The sequence below is a fragment of the Pseudophryne corroboree genome, chromosome 4 (assembly GCF_028390025.1).
Source record: "Pseudophryne corroboree isolate aPseCor3 chromosome 4, aPseCor3.hap2, whole genome shotgun sequence".
Classification (NCBI taxonomy): domain Eukaryota; kingdom Metazoa; phylum Chordata; class Amphibia; order Anura; family Myobatrachidae; genus Pseudophryne; species Pseudophryne corroboree.
This window is the reverse complement of record NC_086447.1, coordinates 539,465,716-539,478,042: the sequence shown is the minus strand read 5'-3', so window position 1 is coordinate 539,478,042 and position 12,327 is coordinate 539,465,716. Positions and strand designations below refer to the sequence as shown.

The 12,327-nt window shown below is 44.3% G+C and overlaps 1 protein-coding gene across 2 annotated transcripts in view; it reads right to left on the bottom strand.

Annotated features, from left to right (window-relative positions):
• ARHGAP18 (Rho GTPase activating protein 18) overlaps positions 1-12,327 on the bottom strand; it is a 235,451-nt gene that overhangs the window by 17,329 nt on the left and 205,795 nt on the right. For both annotated transcript variants that reach the window (XM_063917328.1, XM_063917327.1), the window contains exon 13: positions 8,486-8,610. In XM_063917328.1, the coding sequence (XP_063773398.1) occupies positions 8,486-8,610 (125 nt within the window). The remainder of the gene's footprint in view (positions 1-8,485; positions 8,611-12,327) is intronic.

Sequence of the window (12,327 nt, the reverse complement as noted above, 5' to 3'; positions counted from 1 at the left end):
TATATTTTCACAGGCTTTGCATGATTGTTTACAGTCTTTCCAACCAGAGAGTGGATCAGTATTGATCCAATATGTGGATGATTTACTACTATGTTCAGATTCACTGGAAGCGTCCCTGAAAGATACGAAACAGCTCCTGTTTCATCTTTCAGACACAGGACACAAGGTTTCCAAAGACAAGTTGCAATTATGCCAGACTAAAGTAAAATATCTGGGACACTGTCTGACACAAGGACTGAGACACCTGACCGCTGATAGAATTCAAGCAATTCGAGACATGACTCTGCCACAAACCCAGCAACAGATCAGAACGTTTCTAGGAATGTGTGGGTATTGCCGTAACTGGATCCCAGGTTTTTCCATTCTAGCATTACCTTTGCAGGAGATGGTCTCATCAAACAAACCTGATCGGATTTCGCATACAGACGAATCCGAGATGGCATTTGAGAGACTTAAACAGTGCCTAACGCAGGCACCAGCATTAGGTATGCCGGACTATGGGAAACCCTTTGAGCTGTACGTAACAGAAAGTGCTGGTTGCGCGGCAGGCGTCCTAACCCAAAAGCACGGTGATGCCAGCAGGCCGGTAGCATACTACAGCGCTCAGCTAGATACGGTAGCGCGATCCCTCCCCACATGCTTGCGAAGTGTCGCTGCGATAGCATTGCTAGTAACAAAAAGCGAAGATGTAGTGCTAGGACACAACCTCACAATCCATACACCTCATGCGGTGTCAGCCTTACTAAATTCTGCCCAAACCAGACATGTCTCATCCGCACGGTTTATAAGGTGGGAATTAGCACTAATGGCCCCTGTAAACATCACCATAAAGAGATGCAGTGCACTAAATCCAGCAACGTATCTCCCAGGTGTGCCTGGACAGGCACAAAGGGTGGGGGATGAGATTGATGGAGGAGGATTTAGTACAGACACTGACTCACATGATTGTATGGAATATTTGACCCAAAATTTCAATGCAAGGCCTGACATCAGTGACAACCCACTGGAAGATGTAGATCTTACTCTCTACACTGACGGTAGTTGTCACAGACAGACGGACTCGGGAGACTTGTGTACTGGATACGCAGTCGTAGATGACCAAGGCACCATAGAAGCAGAACCGCTAGGCCCACCTCACTCAGCCCAGGTTGCTGAACTGGTTGCCCTAACCAGAGCATGTGAATTGGCTAAGGGCAAATCAGCCAATATCTATACCGATTCTAGATACGCCTTCGGAGTAGTCCATGATTTCGGGGCCCTATGGCGCCTCAGAAATTTCATGACGGCAGCTGGTACACCGGTAGCGCATGCAGCCCACATCAAAAGGCTTCTAACAGCGATACAGGAACCTGACAGAGTGGCTGTTATCAAGTGTAAAGCACATACATATAGCCAAGACCCGGTATCACTTGGTAACAGCCGAGCAGACGAAGCTGCTAAGTTAGCAGCTGGTACCCCCAGACAGACAGACGGCACACAACTGATGGTATTTAATACCGTCAACACACAGAAATTGTGTGAAATGCAAAATTTGTGTTCCACACAGGAAAGGGTAGTTTGGAGGGCAAAAGGATATGGCTAGGAGTCCTCAGGACTCTGGACAGATGGACAGGGTAAACCAGTGGCACCCAGAGCATACCTTCCAAGTTTAGCGGAAGCAGCACATGGGCTGACTCATCTAGGCAAGGAAGGGATGTGCAAGTTGGTAAGAGCATATTGGTGCGCCCCAGGATTTTCTTCCCATGCGGGAAAGAGGGCAATGACTTGCCTCACCTGCTTGAGGAAGAATATCGGAAAGGCAATACCAACAGAACCATCTCATATCCCACCTACAGGCGGCCCTTTTCAGGTAATACAGATTGATTTCATACAATTACCCCCTTGTCGAAATTTGAAGTATGTACTAGTTTGTATAGATGTGTTTTCAAATTGGGTCGAAGCATTTCCTGCGGCCACAAATACCGCAATGTTTACTGCTAAGAAAATTGTACAGGAATTTGTGTGTAGATACGGTATCCCTAGAATAATTGAAAGTGATAGGGGTACCCATTTTACAGGTGATGTCTTTCAAGGAATGTGTAAGTTGATGGGAATTGATAGTAAGCTGCACACTCCGTACCGCCCCCAGGCGAGTGCGAAGGTAGAAAGAGTGAACAGCACTATTAAAAATAAATTGAGCAAAGTTATGGCAGAAACAGGATTGACATGGCCAGAAGCTTTACCCATTGTATTATACAGCATCAGAACCACTCCCAGGTCCCCTCTTAATCTGTCCCCTTTTGAAATTCTGTTCGGTCGACAACCGCATGTTATGATTAACCCTCAGGATGATTTGAAGTGTAACAATGAAGTGACTGTAAAGTATTTGGTTAAGATGAGTAAACAGCTAAGGAATCAGAATGATAATTTGAAGTTAGTGATTCCTGATCTGCCAGATAGTAATTGTCATGACACTGAACCTGGGGATTATGTAATGATACGGAATTTTCTACGCTCAGGTTGCCTTATTGACAGATGGGAAGGACCATACCAAGTCTTATTGATTAGCACGACAGCATTGAAGGTTGCCGAGAGAGAGACTTGGGTTCATTCGTCCCATTGTAAGAAGGTTGCTGATCCAGAGAGGTCCTGTGATAAAGAACAGACGGTAGAGGAAGTTGTATCACTGGAGGGTCTGTTTCAGGAGGACTGAGACGGCACCTGAGCATTGAGAATAATAAGATCGGAGGCAGTTGTCGATTCCCTGTTCCCTTTTATTGTTTTTCTCCACTTCCCATCCCATCTCCCTCAATTGTTTCTTTCCCCCTTCTCATTCTTCTCCATTTCCTCCTATAAGATGGACTTGCCCCAAGAGACTGTGATCCGGATTTTCCTGTTGACCATGATGTTGACCAGAGCAGTCTGTTCCGGCGAGAGTACCATGGAGGTCGAGAGAGGTTCTGGAATGGGTTCTGATGACAGAGATGGAGGCGTAGATTTCCAAGAACAACATAATCACAAAGTAAAGGTACAAAGACATCTGCTTGGAAGAAGAATTTGACAACCTTTTACACAGACAACTGATGGACTATGCCATAGACCCCCATTATCCCTAGTACCTTTAATTTTACGCTAGCCCAACACTTTTTGTAAGTCTATGGACATTGAAAAAGCTTTTTGCACACCGTTTATAGCAAAAGCATCGGGAGACTACAGTCAACATGTACATCGAGGCAAGACAAGACAAGACCTCAATCGGCAAATGTATATTAAACTCACATAGTTTATGACTGTATTTACCATAATTGCTCCTTATCTTCATCTCTACAACCTTCAGGTAATAACACACATAGTCGATAGGGAATATAGGCACAGATATCAGCACTCACATATCCCCCTATTCATGTATCATCAACTAAAATGTGCTCCCCCATTTTGTTGTAACCAAAAGCCGAAAAGAGCTCGGTAAAGTTTGACAGCCCATCCACAGACCCGTACCACGGGATAAGAAGGAATTCAAATGTATACTTCGCAATACCTCGAAGCTTGATTTAAAACACGTACGGCACGATGATACATGACCCCCCAAACATGGATTCATACACATATGCTTCTGCTATCTCACTAGGTCATACCCTTTTCCTACCTTCTCCTCTCCTCCCCTACCCAATCATAGAAATGTATTATACATGACATATATTTTTCTCTTTTTGAATTGTTTTAGGAAGTGGCAGTTATTGGTGACTGCCAAAGGGTGGACTGTCAAAGTCAGAAAAATATCACGCTGCACATTGCCATATATGCACCTCATGCGTGTGCCCGCTGCACGTGCATGAGCCCTCCCGTGCGTGCGTATACTCGCGGTCGCGTGCACTCGCTGGCGCGCGGTATGCGCATTTACGGTAGAGTTTGTGTTCGTCTAGCGGGCGACTCAATCGTAACATATTTTAGTCATATAATGTATTTTGTAGATTATGGTCCCCTTTGATAGAATCTGAAAGTTTAGTTAATATAGCATGTTCGGGGACAGAGAGATTCCTCTTTGTTTGATACGAAGGGTCAGACAGGGGTTACACAGTGGTGTTTAGTATCCATCGGAAGAGAATATAATTAGCAATATTCCGGTGTTGGTTTGAAGCGGATTACTCGCTCGTGCGTATAGTTATGGACATAAGAAGTTTATGGACATTTACTATATTTGCACTTTATTACCCATGCGGCGGGAAACCCAGTTTCCCTCCCACCTGAGCAGTTTGAAATAGTCACAGCCCACCTGTATGAACCAACCTATGACATTTTGTTATAATGCAGAGACGAATTCCTGTGTCCAATGAACAATAAGAATGTAGGGACCATTGTACTGTACTGTGTGTAAGTGTATATAAAGACAAGCCGATCTGGGCCAGCTCTCTACTCTTCTCAACGGTTCTCATCACTGATAATCGGGAGCTGGATATCCAGAAAGGCGCTTGCGATTGTTCCCCTTGTGCGTAAGTTCTCTGCAACCATATTTATCTCCTATTTTGTTGTAAGCCATTCTCTCTCTCCTTTCCCCCCTTAAATGTAATTGTGTCTTTGTTGTATTTTAACGTGTAGTAACTCGGTTAGATATTTTATGTTAGTTTGGTAGTGTATAACTTGTATTGTGTATTCTTTTGCGATTGAACGTTCATTCATTCCCTTAAAAGGTGTTAGACCCTTAGACCGGTATTTGAGTGATTATTATATTGCTAAAGGGTTCTCAGAGCGTAAGAATCGCTCATACAGCTTTTAAACTAACAAAGTTACACTGTGTTGCATTTACACCTTATCACTGCACAAAGGTTTACAATTTAAGTATATTGTTTAGGATATTGTTACAAAGGTTTAACTCTGTGAGCGTCAGCGCCGCTCGTGATCTCCTCGTGGTCTCGAGCGTCCGCTACGCTGATAGCGTATCATTACGTTAGTCGGCAGCCTATAGCGTGCTTGCCTTTGCGCTGTAAGCCGTGAGCGAACGTGCCTCTTGTGTGTCTCGTCCACGGCTAAGCGTTTGTACGCTACGTGCGTACTCTTACGGTATTCCATACGCCAATTGCGTACTGTGTTCATTAACCTTTTAGCGTGTTTAATATAGGATATATATATATTAGGCTTTTACACTGCCCACCTGGCATGTGATGAGCTAGCTTGTAGAACAATGTCTGCTACTGTAGAGTCTGATGGAGTCACCCACCCAGTAATCCGGGAAATGAACAGTTCATACATTCCTTCTCCCTTTTCAGGAGCATTACGCTTCTCGTTTCTCATTTACAGTTCCTCAAATGGGTGATTATGTAAATGGAGTTGTGTTTTCTAGTCTATTAGATGCAGCTGTAGAATTTTTAGAAATCTCTTTAATGTATGAGGAGCTTGATGGGGTAGGTTGTTGCCTTCTTCTATGTCTGAAACACCTATAGTTATTTTGCCCAAGCAGGGTAAGGACCCCTTGTATGTTGACTCTTATGATCCTATTTTGCTTTTGACCACTATGTGAAGTTGCTTGTTAAACTTTTAGCTGTTCAACTTTATTCTGTACTTACTCAGATAGTACATCTTGACCAAACCGCATTCTGTTGGGTAGGTGTACAAAGTTATGGTGGATATTTATGCATCTTCAGATCTCCCATTCTGTTGAGACTGGGGCAGCAGTCGTGTCCTTGGATACTGGCAAGGCCTTTAACTTGGTGGAGTGGGAATATCTATTGGATGTGATCAATCGGTTTTGTTTTGGCCTTTATTTATTCGCTGGGTTCAACTTTTATATTATGCTCCTGTGGTCCACATTAGAGTTAATGGCTTTACTTCATAGTCATTTGCTTTGAGAAGGAATACTAGGAAGTGGTTTTCTCTCTCCATGGCATTATTTACTTTTGCCATAGAGAGAACCTCTTTCATGTCTTATTCATGCATTTATTTGGGGCCTTCCCCTTGGAGCAGTGACAGATACTATTGCATTGTGCCTAGATGAGATGACATGCTCCTGTTTCTCGCGGACGTGAGTGACTCCCTTTAGAGTCTCTTCCATTTAGTTGATACGTTTGGCGTTTATTCAGGTTTAAAATAAATTGGAACAAGCCACTCGGAGTCTGAGGCATCTCTTGTTCCTCTTCAGTAGACTACCTGTTTTAAGTATGTGGGCATTTGAATGTCTCCCTCTCTATGTGAAAATGAATGTTGACCCATATTGCCCCTTGCAGTCACTGGCAGGGTACATCTGTTTAAAATGATTAGGCAACTGAAAGATCTTTATGTCTTGAAGTATTCTCCAGCATATATTTCAACTCCTATATATCAGCTCTATAACACATTTATTTTTTCCTTTTGGGTAACAAACGGATGAGGACTCGACACAGTATATTGTGTAGACCTAATGGCATGGGAGACCTGGCTCTTTTGAACCTGAGACTGTACTATCTGGTCTCATTTGGTATCCTGGCTTTCTAATCTACGAATGAACAACCAGGTCTTCTGGGTGAGTTTACTCCTATCCTTAATCAGGCAATGGTTAGTGATCCTGGCTGGGGGAAAGGCCAGCCCAACCTGTTGCTCTCCCAGCATGCACTGCCACAGTTTTGCTAAATGCTAAAACTGTGGCAAGGAATGCTGGTATGTGCAGTTTTATTACAGCTACAGAGCAACAGGTTGGCCAGGTATGCGTTGGAGGAACAGCAGTGCATGTAAATAACAAAAAAGTGTGGAAGCAAACTAAATGTGGCTCCAGACAGTGTTCCTGCTTTCCGGTGAGTAGCACTTCTACTAATGAGGAGCTACATGTTTAAGCTGGCACACACCCCTGCGTTGTATCCCAGGTGGGGACACACATGGCACTGCCCTATTTATGGCCCTGGACACATGAATTACACAGGTTCTGTGGCTGATTAAAACCAGATGAAATGCAGGGTTTAGTATGAAATACCTACAATAAAAATCTGAACAGTCAAAATCCCGTCAACAATAGCCCCGACAAGGTCAAAATACAAAGTCAAAATACCTATATTTAAAATACTGACAGGGTCAAAATAGCGACATTTAAAATGTCGACAGGTCAAAAAGTCGACATAAGGTTTTAAATTTTTGTGTGTGTCAACATAGGTCGACATGGACACATAAGTGTACTGCGTCCCCACACATGGCTCGCTGCCCTCGCCATGCTTCGGGCACGCTGCCTCGCTGCACTCTGCACACTATTATATTCCCCCTCCAGGTCTACTGGGATGGTAAAGTATGAGCAAGCAGATTTCAATGAAAAAATCTTGAAAAACTCATGTCGACTTTTTGACCTGTTGACATTTTAAATGTCAGTATTTTGACCTTGTCTGTATTTTAAATGTCGGTATTTAGACCATGTCGGGATTTTGACCGTTGGTCAGTGGTTGTTTGGATTTTGATTGTAGATAAATTGACTGCATCCCAAAATGCAAACTTGAAGTCAGTCAGCCACAGAATGTTTGTATTTCACGTGTCCTAGATTAAAGGAATATTCTACCGACACCACATGGGAGAAGCAACATTATTGTAGAACAGGGGTGGGGAACCTTCGGCCCTCCAGCTGTTGTTGAACTAAACATACCAGCATGCCTTGCTACAGTTTTGCTATTTGGCCATGCTAAAACTGTTGCAGGGCATGCTGGGATGTGTAGTTCAACAACAGCCGGAGGGCCGAAGGTTCCCCATCCCTGTTGTAGAACATAAAGTGTTATTTCTTCAAGCAATTTATAATTTTCTTGCTGCTCAGCCAAATTCTGCACAGTCTGAAAATGTATGTGAGCTAAAAAAAAATTGTTGAATACAGTAGGTAATTTAATAATCTGGCCACATATCTGAAACAGGAAAGATGTGCAGGGATGTAAAGTAACTTTTGCTAGGAAACCGATTTCTAGAATTTACAAATAATGAAACTGGTGCATATTAGTGTTATTTGGTCACAAGAACGAACTTACAAATACAGCTATTAGCAAAAACTAAAATAAATTATACAATTCAAAAGCACATTTTAAATAATTTAAAAGAAAACTACAACAATTAATACATAATTTGAAGCAGCACAAATGCTCTCCACTTTATGTATTTGTTTAGAAATGTGTAAAACTATTGAATTTACTACTATCCGAACAAAACAGTTTATACACAGACTGTGTACATTAAAAAAATAAAATAAATTGTGTATACCTCCATAGTACCTCCAGGATGCCATAATGCAGAAGATTAAGGCGGTACATTCTCCATGTGCCCATCTTACCGTTTACACTGACTAAATTGTATTCAGGCTAAATTACAAGTTCATTTAAGTGTGGCATTTGTGTCCAGAAACACTGCAACGGCTATAGTGTGTGTGTCCTAAAAAGTCCATTTTTTGACAGTGACATTTACCCCCTGAAAGAAACATCCGCTGCTGCCTAATCTTTTCATTTTAAAGACATAAAAATACAGAGACCCTATGTCTAAGAAACTGAAGAGAACACCATTATTTTGCAGTAGAAAATACCTCTCTTGACTGAGAAAGCGTGCTAGGATGTCACCAGCTTTTAGCTCTTCTGTCAGCTGTACCGCCATGGACACTTTGGAAAACTGAGGGGCTTGTACCCGTATGAATCCTTGGGGTATATCATTCTAAATTAAAGATATAATGTATGATTTTAGCAGAATACAGAAAAAGTTGTTCCTTGTAAAACATTTACACATCCTTTTGTAGGTTGTCCAATTTTGTTATACACTAATAATGATTACAGATACCATTAACCTCACAGTATAACAAACATACCACTATAATTAGATAAATTCAGAACTACTTCTATGTTTACTTTGACCATTCAGTTTGTAAGAACTATCACGTAATAAAATAAATCCAATTCCGAAAATAATTTGTAATACCCATGTCCTCTTACACAGCAAGGAATACATTTCATTTGCACAAACTGACCAAAATGTGTATTATTTATTACACTATTCACTGTATCATGTGTTATGTGCCTATTTAATTAAAAAAAAAGTGTCAATAATGATTTTATAACCAACATTTATTGTATTAAATATTGCAGGGAAAATAGAGCGATATTTGGTGACACTGGTCCAGAGCACTACGGGGGTCATTCTGACCTGATTGCATGCTGCCGTTCATCGCAGTGCAGCAATCAGGTCAGAAGTGCGCATGCGCCGGCGCCTCAGCGCACAGTGCATGGCTGACAGCCAACGGCTGTCGTTGCCTAGCGATCACCTCTGCCCGATTGACAGGCAGAGGCGGTCGCTGCGCGGGAGTGGGCGGCACAGTGGCATTTGTCCGGCGTTTTGTGGGCGCGGTCCGGCCATCGCAGGTGTGGCCGGAACGTGTGGGTGGGGAGCCGCAGCGACTGCGTGACGTCACAAGCAGCCGCTGCGACCGGGGCAGTGACTAGTAGCTACCGGCCAGCACGCAAAAGCTGCGCTGGCCGGCAGCTACTCCGGAAGTGCAAAAGCATCGCCGCTGTGCAATGCTTTTGAACTTCTGCGGAGGGGGGGGGCGGGCTTGACATGCAGGGTGGCACCCCGACTGCTGCGTCCATCTCTAAATCAGAACCTATGGGGGTCATTCCGAGTTGATCGCTCGCTAGCAGTTTTTAGCAGCTGTGCAAACGCATAGTCGCCGCCCACGGGGGAGTGTATTTTCGCTTTGCAGGAGTGCGAACGCATGTGCAGCAGAGTGCTTGCAATCACTTTTTGTGTAAAACAAGACCAGCCCTGTAGTTACTTATCCTGTGTGATGATTTGTGCGACGAGTGACACAGTAAGGACGTCAGATACCCGCCCAGCAAACGCCCAGCCACGTCTGCGTTTTTCCAAACACTCCCAGAAAACGGGCAGTTGCCACCCATAAACACTCTCTCTGTCAATCTCCTTGCGTTCGGCTGTGCGATTGGAATCGTCGCTAGAACCAGTGCAAAACCACAATGGATTTTGTACCCATACGACGTGCGTGCGCATTGCGGTGCATATGCATGCGCAGATTAACTGTTTTTTTTACTGATCGATACGCAGCGAACAACGGCAGCTAGCGATCAACTCGGCATGACCCCCTATATCCGGGGATAGGACTGTTTGCAGTTTAATAAATAAAATCCTCTCTCAAAGAACATTGGTGTAATCAACAGAATTCACATAATATGATATAATCAAATTATAAAAGCTATTTCTCATACGTCCTAGAGGATGCTGGGGTCCACTTCATGACCATGGGGTATAGACAGTTCCGCAGGAGCCATGGGCACTCTTAAGACTTTTCAATGGGTGTGAACTGGCTCCTCCCTCTATGCCCCTCCTCCAGACCTCAGTTTTAGAAATGTGCCCAGGCAGACTGGATGCACTCTGAGGAGCTCTACTGAGTTTCTCTGAAAAGACTTATGTTAGGTTTTTTATTTTCAGGGAGAACTGCTGGCAACAGACTCCCTGCTTCGTGGGACTGAGGGGGCAGGAGTAGGAACCAACTTCCTGAAGAGTTTCATGGTTCTGCTTCTGGCTGACAGGACACCATTAGCTCCTGAAGGGTACTGAACGCTATCCGTGTCTAGATGCTCACTCCCACAGCACGCCGTCACCCCCCTCACAGAGCCAGAAGTCAGAAGACAGGTGAGTAGAAGAAGACAGATCTTCTATCAAGAAAAGAGACTGCTGAGGTACAGCGCGCCATTGCTGCCACACACATAGGCGCCCTGGGCAGCAAAAACACACCTATTAACTGGCAAAAAGGGGGCATAAGATGCCCAGGCACCGCCCTACCCCCGCCAGTATAAATATTATGAAAAGTTTCTGAGGTAAAAAGGGCGGAGCTTCTTCCACAGGCAGCCAGCACACTGCTCAGTGCCATTTTCTCTCTCCTCAGGCTGCAGAGACATCGCTGGTCCTCCTTCACATCTGACTACAAGTATCAGGGTGCAAAACAGGGGGGGGGGGGGGGCACAAGCGAATTTGGTGCTTTACAAGTGTGTTTTACTGTGTAAAAAGCGCTGCATGTCAGTGGGCATTCTGTGTTCACAGGCATTAGATACTGGCGCTGGGGTTGTGAACTGGCTACTCCTAAACGGTGTCCCTCTGACAGATTTTACTGTGGGTCTGTCCCCTATAAGTCCCAGTGTGTCTGTTTGTGTGTTGTACACGTGTGTAAGACATGTCAGAGGCAGGGAGTTCCTCCCCGGAAGAAACCATTTTAGGGACACAGAAGTGTAATGTGGTGGTGCTGTCGGCACACCAAGAGCCTGCATGGGTGAAAGAAATACGTGATAGTATGCATCATATCAATAGGAGATTAAATAAGTCTGAATCTCATGCACCGGCAAAAAAGACATATCCCCCGCACATGCAGTCCTTTCAGCTCAATAAATACAAAAAAGCGTGAGGTTCCCCCTTCTTTGCGGATAGGGGAAGGGGAAAGGGAAAGAAGTCCACAGCAGCTTCAGGTTTCCAGGAGCAGAAGTCTACCCCTACTTCTGCCAAATCTTCAGCATGACGCTGGGGCTCTTTTGCGGGAGGCCGCTCGGGTGGGGGCACGTCTCAAACTGTTCAGCCAAGGTTGGATTCTGTCTGGCCTGGACCCCTGGGTGTTGCAAATAGTGTCCAGGGATACAAGCTGGAATTTCAAGACGTTCCCCCATGCCGATTTTTCAAATCGACCTTGCCAGCTTCTCTTCCAGAAAGGGAAGCAGTAACAGCTGCAATCCGAAAATTATGTCTGGATCAGGTCATAGTCCTGGTACATTTGTCACAACAAGGGGAGGTGTTTTATTCAAGCCTTTTTGTAGTTCTGAAGCCGGACGGCTCGGTCAGACCAATCCTAAACCTGAAAAATCTGAATCTCTACTTGAAACGATTCAAGTTCAAGATGGAATCACTGAGGGCAGTGATTTCCAGTCTGGGGGAGGGGGACTACATGGTGTCTATAGACATAAAAGATGCTTACCTGCATGTTCCCATTTATCCTCCTCACCAGGCTTATCTGAGATTTGTGGTTAAGGATTGCCATTACCAATTCCAGACGTTACCTTTCGGTCTCTCCACGGCGCCGAGGGTATTCACACCAAGGTGATGGCGGAGATGATGGTTCTCCTGCGTCAAAAAGGAGTCAATATAATTCCTTATCTAGACGATCTCCTGATAAAGGCGAGATCCAGGGAGCAGTTGTTACAAAACATCACACTCTCCCCTGTCAGTACTCCAACAACACGGTTAGATCATAAATTATCCAAAGTCACAGTTGGAACAGACGACAAGATTGTCTTTTCTCGGGATGATTCTGGACACAGAAGTTCAGAGAGTATTTCTTCCGGTGGAAAAGGCTCTGGAAATCCAGAAAATGGTAAA